This window comes from Callorhinchus milii, unplaced genomic scaffold, assembly GCF_018977255.1.
Source record: "Callorhinchus milii isolate IMCB2004 unplaced genomic scaffold, IMCB_Cmil_1.0 Scaffold4, whole genome shotgun sequence".
In the NCBI taxonomy this organism is placed as follows: domain Eukaryota; kingdom Metazoa; phylum Chordata; class Chondrichthyes; order Chimaeriformes; family Callorhinchidae; genus Callorhinchus; species Callorhinchus milii.
This window is the reverse complement of record NW_024704745.1, coordinates 72,429,228-72,452,478: the sequence shown is the minus strand read 5'-3', so window position 1 is coordinate 72,452,478 and position 23,251 is coordinate 72,429,228. Positions and strand designations below refer to the sequence as shown.

At 41.9% G+C, this 23,251-nt stretch overlaps 1 protein-coding gene across 3 annotated transcripts in view; it reads left to right on the top strand.

Annotated features, from left to right (window-relative positions):
* The window catches only part of dclk1a (doublecortin-like kinase 1a), a 167,566-nt gene that overhangs the window by 129,027 nt on the left and 15,288 nt on the right, over positions 1 to 23,251 (top strand). For 2 of the 3 annotated variants that reach the window (XM_007891262.2, XM_007891264.2), the window contains 4 exons: positions 536 to 613; positions 5,065 to 5,161; positions 11,125 to 11,205; positions 11,436 to 11,549. In XM_007891262.2, the coding sequence (XP_007889453.1) occupies positions 536 to 613; positions 5,065 to 5,161; positions 11,125 to 11,205; positions 11,436 to 11,549 (370 nt within the window). Of the gene's footprint in view, positions 1 to 535; positions 614 to 5,064; positions 5,162 to 11,124; positions 11,206 to 11,435; positions 11,550 to 19,614; positions 19,689 to 23,251 lie in introns of all 3 variants that reach the window. The other variant, XM_007891263.2, reaches the window with a different exon arrangement.

The window sequence follows — 23,251 nt, the reverse complement described above, 5'->3', positions numbered from 1 at the left end:
GTTTGAAATAATTTATGGACAATGCTGTTGTTTTGAACCTTGCAACCAATTCAAGACTGCCAATGCTTCCTTCTCTGCTCTTGCTGGAGATGATGCAGTTTGACAAAGAGCCCAACCCACTAGCCCAGCTGAAATTGGATAAAGTCCACACAGCCAGGGCAAACAAACAGCACTGGGACTTGAACCCAGAGCATCCCAACTTCAGCTGCTGCGTCTACTAATTTTAAAGTCAAGTATCATCTACAAAGTGAACAATGCACTAATGCTGGGGAGATTAGCTGGTACAGTTCAAGGTTTGGTTAATAATAATAATCCTTGCATTTGATATAGCGCTTTTCACGTCGGGAGGACGTCCCAAAGCGCTTCACAGAACACACTGTAAAGTGAATTGACATATTTGTGGGCGAACGCGGCAGCCAATTGCACACAGCAATGTCCCACAAACAGTCGTAGATTGAAAATGACCAATTTATTATTGTTTTTTACTGCATTTGGCTCATATTCTACGTTCTTAATGAGGAGTTTTGCTTCACAGCTATGGCCTGAAAGTCGACATCTGGGCTGCTGGTGTGATCACTTATATTCTATTGTGTGGATTCCCTCCGTTCCGTGGGTATGTACCGTTCACATTTGTGTCTTTGTTCCTTTGTTCTTTCTAATTTCAAAAAAAATTGCTGATTAAGTGCTTAAGTTGTAATTATTTTTAAGCAGATGTTAAAAGCTTTCGCTCAAACGTACAGCTACAAGTTTTTAATTACACAAGTGTATCTAAGAAAGAGACAAGATACATGGGCAAACAATGGATGCCTTATTATCTAGATCAGTTCTCAATTTATATCTTTCAGTAGCTTAATTGCTCCCAGAAATTCCACCTGAAGGCGACGTGAATAATTACTTAATACTGAATGATTCCTCGTAGCCTCCAAAGAATTATTCACAGATACAGTTAAAGTCCACATAAGTAGCATTCATAATACAGTGAAGATCAACAACAATTGGATGATAGTGAGACAAATAGTGTTATGATTAAGGATCTGAAAGAGGTAATGAGGTCTCAACTGCAGCGATTTCTAATGGGGTTCCTTAAACAGACTCCTGAGATGCCAATGGGAACTCCTTCCGATAACCAGAAGTACCTCTCCCTGTTCCTGCGGAAACCAGTCTAATTTTGGAATGGAGTTGCCCGAGGCCAGATTGATGTACTTCTAATCATCTTGATGAAAGGATTTGTTTGTGACTCAAAGTCATTATTTACTGATCCTTGTTAGAGATTACTATATTTTAGACCTAATCTGTTGCCGTCAAGAATTTCTTAATTATCTGTTCTACCTTATACTGTATTACAGTCACGAGATATTATAATCCTTGTGTTTTATAATATGGCTATTTGTGGGACATTACTATGCTCAGACTGGCTGCCGCGTTCACTTACAAAATAGTTACTACACTATGGAGTATATTCTGTGAAGCACTGTGAGATGTCTTTCCGATGTGAAAGGTGCTATATCAAATGTAAGGATCATTATTACATTGTTAAATGTAAGGATTATTATTACGTTGTTAAATATAGTCAGTAAAACCAGTTAATAACAAGACTGACTGTGGGTTTGATTCCTCCCCTGTGTTCCACTCCATCATGACTGTTTTAGCTGAAGCATTGGACTGACTGGTCAGCAATAGCAACATTGAAGTGCTGGTTAGCAGGAAAGTAACTTAACACAAAGAAACAGAGTATTTCCCCCTTCCCCTCCCCTCCCTCCCCACTCTCCTACAGGCTACCAGGCATTGGTTTGGTACCATTACAATCTGGCTCTCAGAAAACTTTTGACAAGGTTTCAAATGATGTTTAGTGGACAAGATGAAGCATCACAAAACAGTCACGAAAATGTTTGGTTGGCAGAACATTGGCTCAAAAACAATAAATGGAAGACAGTTGTGAATAGTAAACCTTTAAGGCGAAAAAGAGATTACATTTGAGCTACCTTAGAGATTGGTGTTGGGGCACGTTGCTATTTTGATTATATGTAATGGCCGTGGGACTTAAGTTCAATATTTGGAAGTTAGATATGAGAGAGGAAATTAGGCAGACTTATAATATATAATAATAATAATCCTTGCATTTGATATAGGGCTTTTCACATCTTCTAGATGTCCCAAAGCGCTTCACAGAATATACTGTAAAGTGAATTGACTGTATATTTTAGGGGTAAAACGTGGCAGCCAATTGCACACAGCAGTGTCCCACAAACAGTCGAGGATTGAGTGACCAATTTTTTTTTAAAGAATTATTACCCCCGGAAAAGTGATCTGCCAATCGACTAACAAACGGCTTCCTACTTACTGCTAGGTAGACAGAGGCGTGTGGGGTAAGGAAACTTGCCCAACATTTCGCCCTGCCGGGAATCGAACCTGGATTCTATTCGCTTGTAAGAAGAGCGTTCTGACCACTGAGCTACAGAACTTATATTACATCAAGGGCAAAAAGTTACCATGGAATAACACTGTATAACAGTAAAAATGGATTCAAGTGGCAAGTTGATGTGTACCTGAACACCAAAGGGATTGAGGGAAATGATGAGAGGGCTGGCAGAGAAAGGTGAAAACTATCAAAAAGAAAAGGGCTCGTTGGGCTCTATAGCCTAATTTTGCTCCAAAAGCTCTTATTTTCTGAATTAAGTACTCACCTGTACTGTTAAAACACAATAGAAAACTTCCAAAGTATGACAGATTTTAGCAATTAAAAGAATAAATACAGCTTTACATTTGGTCTTTCTGTTTTTTTAATTTACATACAGTATTACGGATTCGTATAAACTGACAAAATACTACAGTGTGATTGGGGTACATGATTAATAATCCTTGCATTTGGTATAATACTTGCATTTGATATGACATGTTTCACATCAGGAGGATGTCTCAAAGTGCCATACAGGATTTATTGCAAAGTGTAAGGACTGTCTATTCTAACACAGCAGTAAATTTGCCCTCAGTAATATCCCCAATTAGCCATGATGGGATTGACTAGTTTTATCTGAGGATTGTTGACCAGGAAAGATTATCTTCTATTCTCAAAGTAGTGTTGTGGGATGTTTAATATTTACCTGAACAGGCAGACAAGAGCTCAGTTTAATGTTCCAGTTGAAGGAAGGCACCTCACAGGTTCACAAGATTGGTATGGATGAAGAAAGCCTTTTTACCCATCCGATTTAATCCCTTCAGAACACCAAATCTACCCCCCCTCCCACTGATGCATCATAGCATCAAGATGTTTCTTAAATGAATCCAATGTACTGGCCTCCAACACCCTTCCTGGCAACCTGTTGCAGTTGTTGATTACTGTCTGCTTAAGGAATCCAACAATTCAGCATCCCCAGACTATGAGTTCAAAGTCCCAATGTAGGGCTTGAACTCACAGTCTTCTGACTCAAAGAGGTTGCTATCAGGCTGACACCAGGTTGGTCAGCACAGGGCTTGATGGATGAGCAGGAAGGAAGACGATGGGATGGAGTAGTAAACGGAAACAGGTCAGCATTTCACAGATGCCCGTTCCTGAGTAGTCCTAGGGAGGCAAGGGCTGAACAGGGGAGGAACCAGATGATAAGTTGGGCAGCTGACATTTAACAAAGAGGATATCCCCCCCCCTCCCCCTCACCTACAAATAGAGAAGACTTCCTGCTGGGAGGATAGCTTGGTATGGGCTGGATGAAGAGCTCAAGGTGATTAAGAAGGTATCCAGGAAAGGTTAGGAGTTTGGGTGAGTGTGCAGGTTTTGCAGTAAGACCCTCTTCACATGTGTGTATGAGACATGTTTATGTTTCTAAAATTGTTCTTGCTTGTTTGTTTATATATTTCCTTGCTGGCAGCCTTTATTTCCTGCACAGTACCGATTCCGATAAGAACTGACAAATTGATTCCAACTGAAACAGCTTAATCATTGGCTGTCAATTATTTATTAGATCTGCATTGCAAATCACCAGATCACCCACCACGGTGCCACTAGTGTTCTAGATCAATCAATTCCTTTTTTTCCAAAAAAAATTTTCCTTTCCTGAAGACAATGACTCAAGACTCATGCTGGAGTTTCGTTTCATGCCAAATGGATAATTTTTCATGTGTGAATTTGGGCTTTTTGACTGGGAAGTGGGTGGGATGATGGCAGTGAGAGGAGGGCAATCCCATCCAAGTCAAATCCTGACATCCAGACACAATACACTTTCCACCAGGCTTCGCTAGATGATAACCAGGCGCAAGATCCCTGGCTAATTTTATTCCCCTAACCTAGCCTGGAGTACCAATCGTAATGTCCAGGGATGAGCAGTTAAGGTCAATTTATTCAGGACAGACTAGGGATTAACCTTACTACATTTATCCACAAACAGCCAGGGACATCTGCAGAATCAGATTATTTTAATCATCTTAATAAGATGACATTTTTGTCATTTGTAGCCTGATTGATGTTGGTGATAAGCACTAAACCAGTGCAAGTTACATGCCATCCTCCATTTGGGAACAGTGCTCCGAATTAACTGATGCTACCATGCTCTCTTTTCTCTAATTAAGACATAACCCTGGGAGAAACACAGGTTAAGAATCAAGGACACTACATCACCTAGTGATTTTTGCACTTCATGCTGCACTGCACTGTTAAGAGCTACTTGACATGGATAATAATCCTATAATAATCCTTGCAGTTGATATAGTGCCTTATCGCGTCATAAAAACCATGATATGAATCCATTACAAGGCTTCTAAATTAATCCATTTTGAGAATCCATTTTTATTTTCAACTATCCAAATAAGGATTGGAATTTATTCATGTTCTGATATTTTGTCTTGAGCTCTTTCTTGTACATTTCTAGGATCCCCATTCACTTCACGACCAAAACTCTGAAGCTACAATTTCATGAAAGTCCAGCAGATGGCATCTGACTAAGAATTGACTGAAAATGTAGTTTCGGTTGTTCCTTATCCCTCCTGTTTTATTAAATAAAAGAAACGCAAGATGTTTCTCTAAGATTGTAACTCGAGGCCTATAATTAAAACCTTAGTTGATGTGATTGACAGACCCAGCAATGATCAAGACGTCCTGTTTGACCAGATACTGATGGGACATCAGGAATTTCCATCACCGTATTGGGACAACATTTCTGATGCTGCAAAAGTGAGTAACAGTTCACAAGAAAACCTTGTGAGTTCTGGAAATGCATCAAACATACACAATTAGTCTTTCTTAAATAAGAAGAGCAGAGCAGCCTGTAAACTAGCAAGGGCGCGCTGGGATGAGTGTCTCACTGTTGTGCTGATTCTCTGAAGACCCAATCCTTAGATTATAAATACATAGAATAGATTCCTACCTAAAGCATTTAATCTTCCTATCATTGTCCTTTGACATGAGCATTAGATTGGTTAAACTGGGGCAATTGAAAGGATAAATATAAACAAGTATATATTTTATGGAAGTTTGCTGTTCTTGAGATATTGGGGCCACAGAAGTGTCATCTATTACATTGGCTAGTCAACATAATCTGAGTGGTAATGTCAAAATGATAGTCTATCCCCGTACCATCACGTGCAGTGTTCCTCAGTGCTCTAACCTCAGTCCTCTCCTCTTTAATATCTGCATTCTCCCACTCATGTATGCAGATGCCATATAGTTTTGTCTCTCTGCCTCCACCATAGATTCCAAGACCATTGCTATTCTGACCGATTGCCTGTCAAATATCAAGTCCTGGATGTGCGCCAACATTCTCCTGTTGAACGTTGATAGGGCGCTGATAGCATCACTATACACTGTACATTATATGCTATACATCTCACAGAGCTCCGAGGAACCTTGTTGTCTTCTTTGACTCTCAAATGTCCTTTAAACCCCACATCCATGCTCTGACCTGTTCAGCTTCAACCCCCCACACCCACTTCCAGAACATGCCCGCATCCGTCATTACCTCTCCCCTTGGGCCGCCGAGACTCTTATCAATACTCTTATCACGTTCAGGCTTGATTACGCCAATGCTCTGCTTCCTGGACTTCCCAACTCTTCTCTCTACAAGGTGCAGACCATTCAGAGTTCTGCAGCTATCGCCCTCTCCTGTGCTAGGCTCCGCAAGCCTATCACCCCCATCCTTGCCAGGCACCACCGACTCCCCATCTCCCAGAGGATTGAGCTCAAGATCCTCGTCCTCACTTTTAAATCCCCCCATTGTCCTGACACACCGTATCTCTGTGACCTTCTCAAAACCTTACCAATTCGCCTGCTTCCTCTGCATAAGCAAGCACTGGCCTGCTTCATATCCCTACATTGCCCACCCGACCATCAGCAGGCAAGTGATTTATTCAGCCCAAGTCTTTCTGCCTCCACTCTCTGGAACTCCATCCTGGCCTCTTCCCTTGCCTCCTTCAGGGTCTATCCCAAGACATTCCTCTTTGACTATGCCTTCAGATTCATTAAGTGTTTGCCCCAAGTGTATGTGTTGGCCACTGCATTAGATATGCATCAGATTTTGTATTTCTTTACAGTAGAATACTACAACTTAATAATAATAATCCTTGCATTTGATGTAGTGCATTATCACGTCATTCAGACGTCTCAACCTGCTTCACAGAATATAATGTAAAGTGTAGTATCGATGAAGCAAATGATCTGATTGAGAACTCCACATCAAAGAACACAGCCTGTCAACAAAATCAAATTTCTCCTTGGTACAAAAGGCCAGTATACAGAACCGGTTTATTGGGATCGATCAAATTAATATTTGAGGAAATATTCAGGACAAATGTTCAGTAATTTGTCAGACATTATTTTCCTGGGAGGGAATTGACCCAGTGAAACAACTATTGACCATCTATGAGGCAATCTTTGATTTTCGTATTGTAGAAAAAGTACCTCTCAAATTAGTGGCTATGAACAATTCATCTCAAGCTGTAAAAAAGGGTTAATTTTGATCAAGCTGTTTACAGCCACTGATTTGGGAGGAACTTTTCCTATACTGTATTATGATTTGAGTTGAAAAAGTCCTCTGTTTCAAAGGCAATAATAAGTTTTCCTTCTAGTTACAATTTTATGCATGCCACTTTATAATGGTAGTTTTGTTGTGAATGTGATTAACATAACTGAGTGCAGGCCAGTGTCATTTCATAATACTTTGGATACAACAACAACAACAACAAGATTGCATTTATAGAGCGCCTTTCACGTCGGGAGGATGTCCCAAGGCGCTGGACAGTTGGGTCGGGACCCGAGCAGGGGGGAAATGGTCAGGGTGAGGGGAGGGAAGGGAGGGAACGAGGGAGGGGGTAGAGAGTCGAGAGGGGAGCTGAAGACACGGCTGAAGAGAAGTAATGTTGCTTTCACTTTGCTGCCTCCCTGCCGTAAACAGTTAATCAAACTAGGTGGCGCTAGTGTTATTGGAAGAGGAAGTGACCAAGTATTTTAAGGCACAGTGAGCTGAGTTACTGATGCTTGTCTTGTATTTAGGCTAGGTTGACCATATTTCCCTGATTTCTGGGAACAGTCCCAGAATGAGGTGTTGTGTCCCTGGCAAATTTGTCCTGTCTTGAGTTCAGTAATAAACTGAGCTAGAACAATAGAATTCTAAGACAGATACACTCAACAGAAAAACACAGCCGTTAATCCAACAAGCTTTTTCAGTACTGCCAGCGTTAGGGATTGCGGTGAGTTCAATTTGTCTCCAGATTTGGTTTATTTGGTTCAATATGATCAACCTAAATTGAGGGGAAGGGGAGCACACATACCAGCAATGTGGTTCTGCTGTCACTGGCTTGTGAGGATGCTTCATTCCTCTCCCCATCCCCCAAATTAGAGAAAATAATAATCTCTGATACAGAGTCACTGTTGTTGACCAGAACATTTTGGGCGTTGGTAAATATTGCAAAATATTTTTGTTTCAAGGCACATTCCTGAGAAGACATCAGCCCTTTGAAATATGGATGTAACCATCATTGATTTAAATGTGTACAGAAGATTAGGAGAGGACATCGATGATGGTTCAGGTTTCCTGCTGTCAGTAATGATTACTGATCTCACAGTGGAGATGACACCGATGGGATAATAAATCAGTAATTAATTTGTGCAGCTCATTTACCTGGATGCAAAAAGCTAGACTTTCCCTTTGGCTTGAGTTAATTTAATATTGATGGCTGAAATGACTATATAATGAAGACCAGAATACAACTGTATCATAAATAGCTATGGGCATAATTGGTGTTGTGCAATACCAATGCTAATTAAATTAAATTGGACTAACTGGGATGAGTGCTCCTTTGGTTAGCTTTTTATGTCTTAGCAAACAAGGAGAGAAGTGTTCTTTTCAAGAACTTACCACAAGATGCTGTAAAATAAGTATACATCGTTAAGACAAACAGATGCAAAGTACTCCAGCTAGCTCGGGAGTATGCAAAGTTCCAACTAGATTTAATATCAAAATTTCAATGCAGGTGCCTCACAGTAGAATGCTTTTAGCTATAAGCTAATATTGCACTAACTGTCAGTCAAAGGTTATGATTTGTGAGCCAGATGTCCAACTCTGAGGACCAGGCTCTGTTGTCATCACCGTAGTCTGATAGTCTGATGTGGGGAAAGGGAAGGTGTTGTCATTTGGTCCATTTGATGTGATAAATATCACATATTCCTTTCCACAGTTTGCAAGCTTCACTGGAATATGTAATGAAATATCATCCTATGCATCAGAAACACTTAAATAATCAAAAGATTTTTAATAATAATATTCCTTGCAAAATGAAGGAAACCTTTGATATATTGTTAAAAAAAACTTTGATATTGTGCTTTTCATGTCAGGAGGATGCCTCACAGGATCTACTGTGTGTAGTGACCATGTATTTTGTAGGAGATCGCAGCAGCCAATTTGCACTCAGCAATGTCCCACAAACAGCCATGAAGTGAATGACAAATTTTAAACTTGTAAAGGATTAAGAGATTCAGTGAGCAGCATTGGGAGGTGTTATAATTTCAGTGACATGAGGAAACCGAATGAACGGCGTAACCTTTCTAGTATTGTTTACATTATGGAACAAAATGTAAAGGTGCTTTTGTGCTAGTAAAATCCCCAGGAGTATATCATACTGAACGTGGGTGAAGGTGTGACAGATGCTGGACGTCTTATGTGTCGTACCATCCCCTGAAATAATTTACATCATTGAAGGACGACTAAACATGTTCCCAAATTTGTTGGAAGTTGAAACAAGACGTGGGTGGGAATTTTCCATTTGGCATGCATATGGGGTTTACTGTCAACTGTAATTAGCTACGGTCTGTGTCACAAATATTTATCTGAGCATTTTAATCCCCCACCCCCTCTTGTTATCGCTGCTCCAGTTCTACAAATGAAGCTTAGACATGGGGGCTGTTTACTAAAAAATAGAATGGCTGTTTGAGACATTCTCAACATTATAATTGGTACATTAAGTGTAGAGATTAATACTGTTACTTACCGTGATGCACTCCCATTTAACGTGATATCCATGCGCAATCGTTCTTACTTGTTCGAGCGCTCATCAGAAAATGATGAACCAGGTGGAGCCCAGGTATTGCCATGTACGAATGATCCAGTATCCCTGTTCAGTTTGGAAAATTGCCCTGCCAGCACAACATGTGTCAGCATGGTTCAGTTGGTAATCACTCTCACTGCTGAGTTAGAAGATTGTGGGTTCAGGCCCCATGTTGGGACTTTGAACATGCATCGTCTAGTGTGATGCTCCATTGCAGTCCTTGAGGTATGCTGCATTAATGGGGATATTGTCCTTCAGGTGAGACTGTACACCTGTCTGTCTGTTCAGGTAGACGATAAAGATCTCATGGCAGAGAAGGCAATTTCTCCCGGTGCCATAGCCAACAATTCCCCAGATAAAATTGGTCATTCACATCATGGCTGTTTCTGGGACATTGCTAGATGCAAATTGGTTGTTGCATTCACCTTTAAATTACAATTAATACCTTATAATAAATCCTATAAAGCCCTTTGCGAAGTCTACCTCAATGGGCTCCCCCGGCCTGCTTCACGTCCTCTTCCTCGCCCGTCCCACCATTGTTGGGTCGGCCTTTTGCTACTCTGCCCCACCCTCTAGAACTCCATTCCGCAGGCCCTCTGGTTCACCCCATCCCTTGCCTCCTTCGACCGTGCCTTCGGTCACCCTCCTTCTCCCCCTGCCCTCCGCCCTCCCCATTCCCAACCCCCAGCTCGGGTATAAAACACTGATTGGCTTGGGACGTCCACCCGATATGAAAGGCGCTGTACAAATGTAATTTTGTTGCTGTTGTACCTGACGTGAAGGGCTCTAAATCAAGCGTTTATATTAAAAATCCCTTCTCATAGACAACAACTGGAAAATAAATCTCCCCCAACTTTATACTTGGGTCTAAAATGCAGCGACTTCAAGCATGATCCTTTAATTAATGAATAATTGATAATTGAAGAATTCCGGGCAGCAGATTCCTTATGGTTATTTTAGGCTGATTCACGGGAATGTAGCCCTGAAAGCACATTGTAGCAGAGGACATTCCTGAGAGTAGGCTTGGCGCACTTCCTGATTTAAACCATTCAAAAGTTGCTGACGCGTTTTAAGTTGTTTGAAATTGCTGCCATCGTGTAATGACAGATATAAAGGTGAAAGTGTGATTATGTGATATGATAACTATCACCGATGATAATTATCACAGGACACACCGCTGGAGAGAAACTTTACCTTTGTGCTCCAGTGATGTGTCATTTTTAGTGGCCACAATTTGACAACTTGTTGAATTCAATCGTAACTTTGAAGTTGGTTTTAAAAGAACTTGAGAAAAGCGGCTTTATTTATTTTTAATAATAATAATTATAATCCTTGCATTTGATATAGCGCCTTATTGTGTTATTGAGACGCCCCAAAGTGCTCCACAGCATATATTGTAAAGCGGGTTGACTGTGTATTTATATTTAAAATGACTCTCGACCCCAGGTGGAATTTTTCCCCAAAGTATATTTTAATTTAGCTATGGGTTGATGGATTATTGCAACTCAGATCTCCTCTCTGCTGGTCTGGATGAATAATTATCCTTCAACTCCACACAAACACTCAAACAGTGATCCAGTCTGTCCTTTTGTTTCACAGGAGCTTATTACCATGATGCTTCAGGTTGATGTGGACCAGCGATATTCAGCACAACAGCTGTTGGAACACCCCTGGGTGAATGTAAGTTTAGTTTACTGAATCCGCTCCCATGAATTCTGGAATATATTTATGAGGGTGAGGACTCGACCATTCGTTGAAGAACAAGTGAATGAGCAGGACCAGAGGAAACCATCTGGCTGGTCCCAAAATTTGAAGGGGAAAAAAAATCCACTTAGTTGGCATGAATGTACAATGAAATAGATCTTTTCTCTTTGGTTGACTTGTCTTGTGTGTTTTGTGTTCTCATGTAGGATGACGGCTTGCCGGAGAATGAGTACCAACTATCAGTAGCTGGAAAGCTACAGAAACATTTCAACACGGGCCCCAAACCGAGCAGCACCACCGCCGGAGTGTCTGTGATAGCAGTAAGCATCTATAATTACTAAATGCCACGCAAGCTTATGCCAGGAAAAGACAGTATCTCTTTTGTAGCCTGCATGGTTAGAATTCAAACAAATATAGTAGTCTCTTTCTGTAACTTCTTCGCAAAGTTCCTCAATTTTCCCCTCCCACCCCTCAAGTCCCCCCCAAAATATTATAATGAGAGAGGAATCTGTGAATTTCTCAAAGCACTTGGACCGCAAGCTATGTCGATTTAAAGAAAAATTGAACTATGCAATATCTAGAGAGGATGGAATGTTTTCGATTTTTAAAAGAAAATTCCGAAGGCAAACAAAATAGATACTGTAACTACAGCAGCCTATGTCTTGGGTGTCATTTCTGTATTAAGCTTTAACTATGAATCGGGCACTGATTTTTTTTACAGGATTTCGAATGAATAGGACAAACAATATATTAGGACAAACAATGTATCTTTGGTTCCGCCATTCTCTTCTTCTTTCATAGTAATGGTGAAGAGTTTGCAAGAGTGTATGCCTGTGTTTATATGAGGGTTGGTAGAGAGGGGAGGAGGGGGCCAGAGGTTAGCAGAGAGAGTGTCAAGGTGGCAGATGTTTGCAGAGAGAGTGAAGGTGGTAGAGAGAGCCTGTGATGCTGGGAAAGATTCTATGAAGCATCTGGTACTTAGCCATAAGACTCAAATGATGTTTCCAGGAACAACAACAAAGCTTTTTATTTGGCACCTGTTTTCAAAATGCTTTCAAATGTATAAGCTATTAAGGTGCATATGAATGTCAGTGGTAAAATAAAAATGTTTTAAGTACGGGGAACACTTAAAAAAGTACTGCCTGTATGAAGATAGAAGCAGGTTTGACTGCTCAATTGTTTGAACTGAGCTGTATATTTCAGAGGAAACTTCTTTTGCTTCTTTTGACTCATTCCAGGGACTATAATTCTCAAAAGGAAATTGAAATTTCATGGAAATTTGAATACAATCAGAAAACATGGTCCATGGTGTAAAACAAAATAGTCCGTTTCAGCTAATAATTTTGTTCCCTTTCAGTGTAAATTGAGTCTCATTAAGCTATTTGCAAAGCACATTATCAAATAAAGCTTTATACTAGATTTGCTCCAGGCCTCAGAATGAGCATAGGGATTTAAGACAGTTATGTCTGCTTTGTTCAGCTCTTCTGCATGTTCTTTCAGCTGGGAATAACCTTTAGCCTTTAACATATCCTGTGAGGTCAGTTGTGTCTTTTGAGGTCAGTCATGCTCTCAATGGTTAGGGTTTTCTAACTGGATATATTCAGTCATGTGGAGACATTTCCTTATAGCTGCAATCTGCATCTCTTGAGTCGATGTTTCTTCTAAGTCATATTTTTTAAAATTTGAGCATTTTAATAAGGTTCTGATATTTTATTATTGAGTTTTAAATATGTTTAAAGTTCTTTTGCATCTTAGATATGTCCTGGACAATGTTATTTGCCTTTTAATTCATTTTAAATGTGCCTATTCAGCAGAAATATTGGAGCTTTGGCAGGATAAAAAAGATAGCAGAGATGGGATAGCAAGATAACAAGTATAGTGTTGTGGTCAGTATGAGTCAGTGATTATTTTTGGAAAATATTTTTATCTATTAGCAATGTACATTCAGTAAAATATTGTTTAAAATTATTAATGATAGTAATAAAGATTAAAATAGTAAACTCCAACTGAACAATTTAACAATAGTGGACTTTATAAGAAAATAGCTTAACTTTTGCCAAGTAGTGTTAACCTTTGGAGATGACCTACATTAATAGGTATATAACATTTCAAAGTGTACCAGAAAAGACTTACTAATGGTTGGTATTATAATAATAATAATAATTAGATGTTAGATTGAGGGGTATAAGAGTTTCAATAAATCATTTCAAAAGGCCTGTAAGAACAGGGAGAAAGGTTGACACATAACTGCATTTTACTTGTGCTGCTGCCATTCCTAGACATTATTCATGATAATACATAATAATCCTTACATTTGATTTAGCGCATTATCACGTCCAAAAGTTTCAAAGTACTGTTAAATGTCTGTGCAGGGTCCAATTTGCACTCAGCAAGGTCCCACAAACAGACTTGCAAGTCAATCAGCAGTTTTTAAACTGAGAGATTGTTGTCTAGGACACCGGCTTAGTCTCCCTTCTCTTTTCAAATCATGCCATGGGATCCCAAATATTCACCTAAACAGGGTGAACCTCGGTTCAATGTCTCATTCGACAATGCAGTGCTCCCACCAGGATTGCACTGGATTGCCAGCCTAGTCTAAAAGCCTAATGTCCTTGAACCCACAACCTTTGCAATCACTTACCCTCACTATAAAACCGTGCAAATAATAGGATCATCATAAATTAGGAAGAGAAAAAGCCTTCCAAAACTACACAGATCAGAACACATCAAAACTCCCTTTGAAAGGATCAAACTGCATATCATGTTTCATGTTTTAAAATATTCCGTAAAGATAAATGAGATTCACGGGAGATTTAACCACAACTTAGTAGATAATATCATGAGCAGTGAAACAGTTTTTAAAAACACACAGCCACCACTAGATGGTGCCTGTAGACAAGAGGAAGTGTCTTTCACTCCATCAGAACACTTTTAGCATAAGGGCACTTGCTTGAGATAAAATGTGGGCGTTGTGTAAGGTGTAGTGAAGTACAATAAGCAGGGTAACATTTTAATATAGCAAATCAGTGTTTTATGAAGAAAGTATCAATATTTCAATTTTTAGGAATATTCTTTACCGGCCAGCAAATCTGGCCAATGTTTTGTCAGGTTCAAACTGATATCATTAGTTTGTTGTGGGCAGAGGCTTAAAGTTTGGTACTAGAATCTCTTGAGTTGTGTATATTAAGGGTTTGTTATATATATATACATAAAAGAAATGTAAATACCCCCTAATGCAGTACATCCTTTGGAGAAAATATGTTAACATTTCAGTAGTTATTTAAAAGCTTCTTTCACCTTAAATGCTTCGAAATAATAGACAAAGAACTCACCTGTATGTTAACCCATATTTCATATGTCCTGTGAATGTCCAGCATTCTGTTTTTTTCAGATATTAATTTTTTAAAAACATATTTCCACGTGTTTTGTAGATATGTGCTATCTGAAAGAATCTGAGCTGAGAGAAGGCCTATTTTATTTTACACTGTTATTCATTCATCCCAATATGATCATTTGCATTTGAAGTCAACAATGCAAACTAACTCGGTATCATAACAATAATCCTTGCATTTGATAAAGCGCCTTACGTCGTTGAGACTCTCAAAGCGTTTCACAGGATACAACAACAACAACTTGGATTTATATAGCGCCCTCCACGCCGGACGGCATCTCAGAGCGCTTTACAGTAACGGATCCCGGGAGCGAGCCAGGGGGAGGGGGAGGAAGGTGTCCAAAGGCGCAGTCGAACAGAAAGGTCTTCAGCAGAGACCTGAAAATAGGAAGAGAGGGAACAAGGCGAACAACACAACAACAACAACAAGATTCCATTTATAGAGCGCCTTTCACGTCAGGAGGACGTCCCAAGGCGCTGCACAGTTGGGTCATGACCCGAGCAGGGGGGAAATGGTCAGGGTGAGGGGAGGGAAGGGAGGGAGAGAGGAGGGGGGAAATGGTCAGGGTGAGGGGAGGGAAGGGAGGGAGCGAGGAGGAGGAAGAGAGTCGAGAGGGGAGCTGAAGGCACGGTCAAAGAGAAAGGTTTTGAGACCGGCCTTGAAGGAGGAAAGGGAGGAAGCAAGGCGAAGGCACTGGGGGATGGAGTTCCAGAGCCTGGGGGCTGAGAGGCTGAAGGCCCGACCACCGATGGTAGGGCGGTTGGGGCGGGGGACGTGGAGCAGACCGGAGCCAGAGGAACGGAGGGTACGGGCAGGTAGGTAGGGGGATAGTAGGTTGGAGAGGTAGGAGGGAGCAAGGCCGTGAATGGCCTTGTAGGTGAGGATGAGGATCTTGAAATCAATCCTCTGGGGGATGGGGAGCCAGTGGAGGCGAGCGAGGGTGGGAGTGATGTGGTCCCGAAGCCTGGTGCGGGACAGTACACGAGCTGCAGAGTTCTGAATGACCTGCAGCTTGTGGAGGGAGGTGGCGGGAAGGCCGGCGAGGAGAGAGTTCCCATAGTCCAGCCTTGAGGTGACAAAGGCGTGAACCAGGGTTTCAGCAGCGTGAGGGGTGAGGTAGTGCCGTAGTCTGGCGATATTCCGGAGGTGATGGAAGGCGGTGCCAGTTGTGGTGCGGATGTGAGGGAGAAAGGACAGCTCAGGGTCGAACAAAACGCCGAGGTTCCTGACTGGCTTTGAGAGGTGGAGAGTGCAGCCTTGGATGCTGATGGTGTCAGCGCCTGAGGTGCGGAGGCGCTGACGTGAGCCAATCAGGAGGGCCTCGGTTTTTCGCACGTTGAGCTGAAGAAAGTTGTCTCTCGTCCAGGACTCGATGTCGGACAGGCAGCTGTCAGGACATCGGTGGTCGTGGAGTTGAGAGTAGAGGAGGAAAGGTAGAGTTGGGTGTCATCCGCATACATGTGGAAGTTAACCCCATGTTTGCGGATGATGTCACCAAGGGGGAGCATATAGAGGGTGAAGAGGAGGGGACCGAGGACAGAGCCCTGAGGGACACCACATGAGACAGTACGGGGGGTGGAGGAGAAGCCATTCGTTGAGACGAAGTGAAGACGGTGGGAAAGGTAAGAGCTAAACCATTCAAGGACAGTGCCTTGAAGGTTGAGGTGGGAGGACAAGCGGTGGAGTAGGATAGCGTGGTCGACCGTATCGAATGCTGCCGATAGGTCGAGGAGGACGAGGAGACAGAGGGAGCCCTGGTCACAGATGGTCAGGATATCATTGGTGAATTGGTGAACTCCGAAGGGAGTGAGGAAGGCAGTTCTAAAGCTTCAGGGCATAGTGGCTGAAGGCACGGCTGCCGAGGGTGGAGCGGAGGACTCGGGGAACGAAGAGGAGGCCAGTCCCGGAGGAATGAAGGCAATGGTACTGTTTTGAGGAGAGAGGAGGTCAGAGAGGTAGGGCGGTGCAGAGGAGTGCAGGGACTTGAATACAAGGGTGAGGATCTTGAAACCGATCCTCTCTGGGATAGGCAGCCTGCGCAGTCTGGCAAGGACTGGGGTGATCGGGGAGCGGAGTTTGGTGTGGGTGAGAATGCGGGCGGCAGAGTTTTGAATAATCTGGATTTTATGGATGGTGGTGGATGGGAGACCGGCGAGGAAGGCATTAGAGTAGTCCAGCCGAGAGGTGACAAAGGCATGGACCAGGGTTTTAGCGGCTTTTGGGGAGAGGTATTGGCGGAGATGGGCGATGCGTCGGAGGTGGAAGAAAGTGGTGCTGGTGAGGGACTGGATGTGGGGGAGGAAGGATAATTGGAGGTCGAACCTTACGCCTTGGTTGCGTACGGTTTCGGAGAGTTTTAGGGGGAGGTCGGGTAGGTGGAGGAGGTGAGAACCGTGAGATTTTAGATGTTGATGAGAGCCAAAGAGTATGGCTTCCGTCTTGTCAACGTTCAGCTGAAGGCTGAACGCTCATCCAGCCCCTGAGGTCTGACAGGCAGGCTGACAGAACATCAGGGCACTGGGGGTCGCAAAGAGAGGTGGAAAAAGAGAGTTGGGTGTTGTCTGCATACATGTGGAAATGTACCCCATGTCTGCGGATGACATTCCCATGAGGGAGCATGTAGATCAGAAAGAGGAGGGGGCCAAGGATGGATCCTTGGGGTGCCCCGCAGGTGACCGGGTGAGAGCGGGAGGAGAAGCCGTTTGTGCAGATGTACTGCTGGTGGTTTGTGAGGTGGGACTCGAACCAGGCGAGTGCAGTCTCACTGATGTGGATGACGGAGGAAAGGCGGTGGAGGAAGATGGCGTGATCGACTGTGTCGAACGCAGAGGAGAGGTCCAGGAGGACAAGGAGGCAGAGGGAATATACTGTGAATTGACTATATTTTGTGGGATAAACGCTAACCTTAAGGCTATGATGGCAAACCTGTTCTTTGAAAGAGGCTTTTGTAGTGTTACCCTTTCTGAACTTTTTCTCAATGAATTAGGCGTTATTAATATTATTATTTCCCGAAACAATAGAAATTCCTGAAATTTACAGGAATGAACGCCAAAGAATTTCAACACAAATTATGGTAGTTACATTTCCTAAAGGTGCTTTCACTAAAAATGGTTGGAAACGTAATACCTAATCCTACATGATCCTACATTTTGCCATAGTCATACGCGCCTTCATTACATCGAAGCTCGACTATGAAAACTCACTGCTTGTCGGCCTCCCCAACTCATCCCTCCATTGGCTGCAGATCATCCAGAACTCTGCAGCCCGTGTCTCTCCTGCACTATGCTCCGCGACCCTATCACCCCCATCCTTGTCCAACTCCATTAGCTTCCCATCACACAGAGGATACTGTTCAAGATCCTGGTCCTCACCTTCAAAGCCCTCCACGGTCTTGCTCTCCACTACCTCTCCGACCTACTAACCCCCTACCACCCTGTTCGCTCCCTCCGCTCAGCGGGCTCCAGCCTACTTCACGTCCCCCGCCTTGCTCACCCCACTATTGGTGGGTGGGACTTCCGCCACTCTGCCCCCACCTTCTGGAACTCCATCCCGCAGTCCCTCCATCTCGGCCCTTCCCTTGCCACCTTCAAGACCCACCTCAAGACCCTCCTCTTCGACCGTGCTTTCAACCTCCCTGCTTCCTCCCTGCCCTTCACCCTCCCTAACCCCGACCCCCAGCTCGGGTCTGTGACTCTGTCGGGACGTCCTCCCGACGTGAAAGGCGCTAAACAAATGTAATTTTGTTGTTGTTTTAGTCATATCTGATGAAAAGAAAATGTTAGATCAAGTTTTAATGTGATGACAGCTTAAATGAACAATAGTTTTGTGATCATTGATATCAGACCGATCGACAGATATTATCATTAAATTAGGTGCAAACTTGGAAGAATTAAACATTTTTATTCCTCTTTTCTTCCACGGTGGATACAGGTACAGTATAATCCTACATCTGGAAGGCTTTCATATGGTCAAATAGTCAGAGATGTGCTTAGAGTAGAATAAGAAAGCCATGTACAGAGCATTTGACATTTTTCCCACTTACCCCAAATGGAACATGTTGCTGTAGCAATGCTTTTAGCGTAACCATCCATTTAAGAACTGGTACAATGCATCCAAGTTGTGGTTGATGAATTGCTTGATGAATTGGAGTGACTGGTAGGTGTGGGACTCGATGATGGGCTGAGAAAGGAGTATTTCACTATTGTGTGAACACAAGGTGTTTGTACTTGATACAAATACGCTAGCTTTCTAAACTCACTAAACCCACGCAGACATGTATTACAAACAGCCAACACCACAAATGACAAGAATTATAAGGGGGGGAGGTGGGGGGGTGAAACTAGTCAGTTGCCAAACACATTATAATTATTCAAGAGATTTATAAAGTGTAAATAAGAACAACGCTGTGACTTCATTGCAAAATGCCTCCCAGTCACAGTATGGTGACATATAGTTTGGGTGGAGAATAAAAGAATGTAAAAACATAGAGCAATATGTTGATGTAAGAAATCTGGACAGTGTTTCAAGCAACATATTACCAGATATCAAACACAATATTGTTGCAAATCTACAAACATATTTTGTATTTCAAAATACACCTGCCATTTACCATTATTGACCGGGTTCAGCTAAACCAAACCAAATTAAATTGAACCAGATGGACGGTATATTGTTTTGGCTTGAATCAGGTGAATTAAATTAAACAGGCCTGCAGTCCATTATGCAGCTGCGTGACTCCAACCATTATCTCTGTGCTGGGAACACCCTACTCCTTTAATTCTGTGGTTTTCTACAATATTGAAGAGTATGGCACCTTACACCATTGCATTGCAAGCTGCAATTGGATGTTTGCAATTCTAAGTTTGATAGTTAGTAAAATGTTGATGTCTGCAGCCCAGAAGGAGTTAAAGTATCAGAGTGGTCTGGTCAAGGGTCTGTTGGGTGCGGGGGACGCAATGGCAATCCACTGAGTTGCCGATTTTTCTCTGCTCAGCTGGACCAGGGGTTTTCCATCAAGAGATCAGGGTCTTTGGACTACAACCAGCAACCAGGAATGTATTGGATAAGGTATGAGATGGTGCAGTGCCAACAGTCAGTGTTTCCATGGCAATGTCCTGGCAATCTCCATTACCCTTATTTCAGCTGTCAGTTTGTTCAGCGAAAACTGTGCGTTTGATTTATCAAGTCCATATGCTGCTTTATCAGTCTCATTGGAATCCACATTAAAACACACCACTCATTTCCCCTTCCCACCCATGGGTCACACTGACATTACCAGCTTTTACTCATTTCAGCTCTTATGTTTTTTTTATACATCGATATACATTTTTCATCATTTTGCATTTACACCTGCAAAGTAATGCAACCTCAATTGGGTTAAAAAAAAAGGTTATCCAGCCTGTTTTTATTATGGTAATACTGTGCACATGCTGGTATTAAAGTTGATATGAAATCCAGCTGACCAAATCAAACTTGAGTTGATTCAGTCACGCTCAGTGGTATCGTGTTTCTATTTTTAAACCTATCGAATGGTTAATTTGTTCCACTTTGCACACAATACCCCTTGAAAAAGAGTTTCGAATGAATCCCGAAACACTAGAAAGCCAGTTCCTGAAATTTCTTCTTTGAATATAAATTAATCTGTAAATATAAAAAATACTTTTTAAGCGGTGTTTCTCACCATTCATTTCCCATCCCCTCCTTTGGGGGAATGGTTAGCAAGTCATCAGCTTATTTTTACTACACGTGGTGATCTACACGTTTCCAGGTGGCTCATATTAAATGACTTGGCCCATCTAAATGTTAACTCTTAATGCATTTTAAATGCACATGAGGTTCACTTAGTCGAAATTCTTAGTCTTTTTTGCTAAATGCACTGTGGAGAGAGTTTGTATTTATTTATTTTGTTGGAGGGAGGTTAGAATTCTTTTTGGAGTGGGGGAGGATTAGGTTGATTTTTTTATTCCATTTGAGAATTGCACAATTCATTCTCTGTCTTGTATTCTTGTCTACATTGGAGAGGTGTAGGAGTACTTTTAATCAGCCAACAGGACAGCCTGGTTCAATAGGTCAAGTTGCATTTTTTTTAACCTCTGTCCCCACACATGTTGGTACAACTGATGTTCTCTCTGTTCTCATGGCCATGGATAGATTCAATTGAGGAAAGGGTCTTTGATTAATGGGCATCTTTTCTCTTATTCTCTTCCTCTTCTCTTACTAAAAGAATTGGATGCTCTATCTTCTTACCTGCCAGTTTATTTAGAGAGTGAGATGGGAATGGACCACATTGTGAATACATTTCTGCAGATGTATGTTATCTCTCGCCTCTTCACCGTGCTTCCTGAATAGAGAATGGGCAGTTGAGCTATGAACTCTTCTAGCCTCTGATAGCATGCTGTGACATGAATTAACCTTAAGGATGCTCACCTCCAGAATGATGTTAATAGCTTGATCACTTTCATCACCATCCCTCTCTCCCCACTTAATTGCATCATTTGAGGGTGACCTTTTATATACATGTTAGATAACTTTTTTTAAGAGTATAGAAGCAATAGAACAATGGAAATTTACAGCACAGAAGAAGGCCATTCGGCCCATCGTGCCTGTGGTGCCTCTTTTTAGAACAATCCTTTCAGATCCATTTCTCTTCCCTTTTCTCATACACCTGTAGTTCACTTTTTAGGTATTTATCCAATTCCCTTTTGAAAAATAATATGGATTCTGCCCAACTATTGCTCCTGGCAGAGCATCCCATCACCTAAGTACTCTGTGCTTGAAAAAATCCTCCTTACCTCCCCATTTGCTCGTTAGCTGGCTATTGTAATTTGGTGATCTTTTAGTTCACTGATGTATCTGTACTCACTGCATTAGTACTAGAAAGTGAAGATTATGAAAGATAAAAAGGAATACTTTTATTTCTATGGGATTTTATTCTACACAAACACTACCTACACTTTTATTAGCATAAAATACGAGTCAAAAATAATTGAATCATGTTTGATTTTTTTAAAAATGTAACTGATGACAAATGAATAATGAATAATGATATTAATTATGAATATGTATTCATAATTAATATCAATGTAGTTTTCCTTCAATTGAATTAATAGTGTATGTCCTTTGTTAAAATCAACTACCCTTCCAATTGATTGCTTGCTCAACTTGTGTGTTCACTACCAGGCAATAGCTGCATGCTGCTCCTCACATTCACAATGGCATCCTGTGTATTACTTGTTACACGTCGTTTTTCACTAATTGTTAACCGTAAAGTGTGCTTGTTGTGTTAACTGTGTGGACTTACTGTTTATTCTGCAGGGTATGGATTAACATTAATAATTAATGTTAATTTCCAACTGTGATCAAAACAATAACAGTTCATACAACTGTTTACAGTCTTTAACACCAATGTCACCCATAAATGATTCTCCATGGCTCACAAGCTTGGGCTGTAGCCTATGTAGAGGTACATTGACCTATATCGATTGTTTCATTACTTGGTGGTAATCCAGACAAAATTGTGTGAATTTGTGCATGGATGCAGATTGAAGCATTTAATAATCAAACACGATACTTTCAAAACCAAATTTTGCTAGTGGCAACATTCAACACTCCATATATAGCCCTTAGGTTTCCTACTAATATCATGTTCCTCACCCCTTCTCCGAGGTTTTTTCTGCTCACAATGATGGGTTTTATGTCACTGTTTTTTTTAAAGCGTGGTCTCCTTGTAGCTGGACTGGCTCCAAGGTGACATGCCTGGCAACGGAATGTCGGAATCGAGCCAGACCTTGTGGTCTTGGTAATCTGCTTCCTGAGCTCGGCGGGTCTGCAGTATTCCAGGGCACTACTGATGACAGCACAGCCTGGACCTGGAAGGGCAGATCAGTCACTGGGGGCAGGGAGTCATCCCACTCAACTGCTGTTAACCCTGCAAACGAAAGCCCTAATGGGTAGGGTGATCCTAGCTGGACAAGCTGTAGGAAAACTTGCCAGACAGCAATATCAATGCAAGTTATCCGGTTTTAGCTGGTTAGACTCCAGCAGTACCCCAACACACACTCTGGGATCCCCAAGCCTTTGCTCTTGCCAACCTGCGCTTAAATCTTTTCAGAATTAGGTAAGCAGGCTGCATCCCTCCAGGGAGAGAATGTGCACACTCCATTCCAACAATCTATCTCTGGGTTTTCAATGTGTATGGATGCATGGATATCTCAGCTTGGTTTGGATACTCTTAAACATGGTGATGGGTTTCTGCATATGCCAGACATGTGGCTGACCAAAAAAAATGTTTAGACATGACATAAACTCCCATCAGATGAGACTACTGCAGTGAACCTTCCTGTCTATTGTCTGCCTCTAAAGACAGCTGGTGGGCTTTCAAGTCCACAATAGTCATACGAATGTGCAGGACTGGAAAAGATCGCTGCAGCCAATCTGTCCGATCCCTAAAGTAAAAAGAAAAATATATCCAAATCTATCTGTCATACCCAGCAATCGATTTCTTTATCAAATAGCTATCCAATATCCCTCTTGAATTTCCTGACACAATTCATTGACTGCAATCTGCAGTGAGAGTGCTCCCTTCAGCTGACTATCATGCTGCTATTTCTGGAAAGATGCTTCTTACTTGG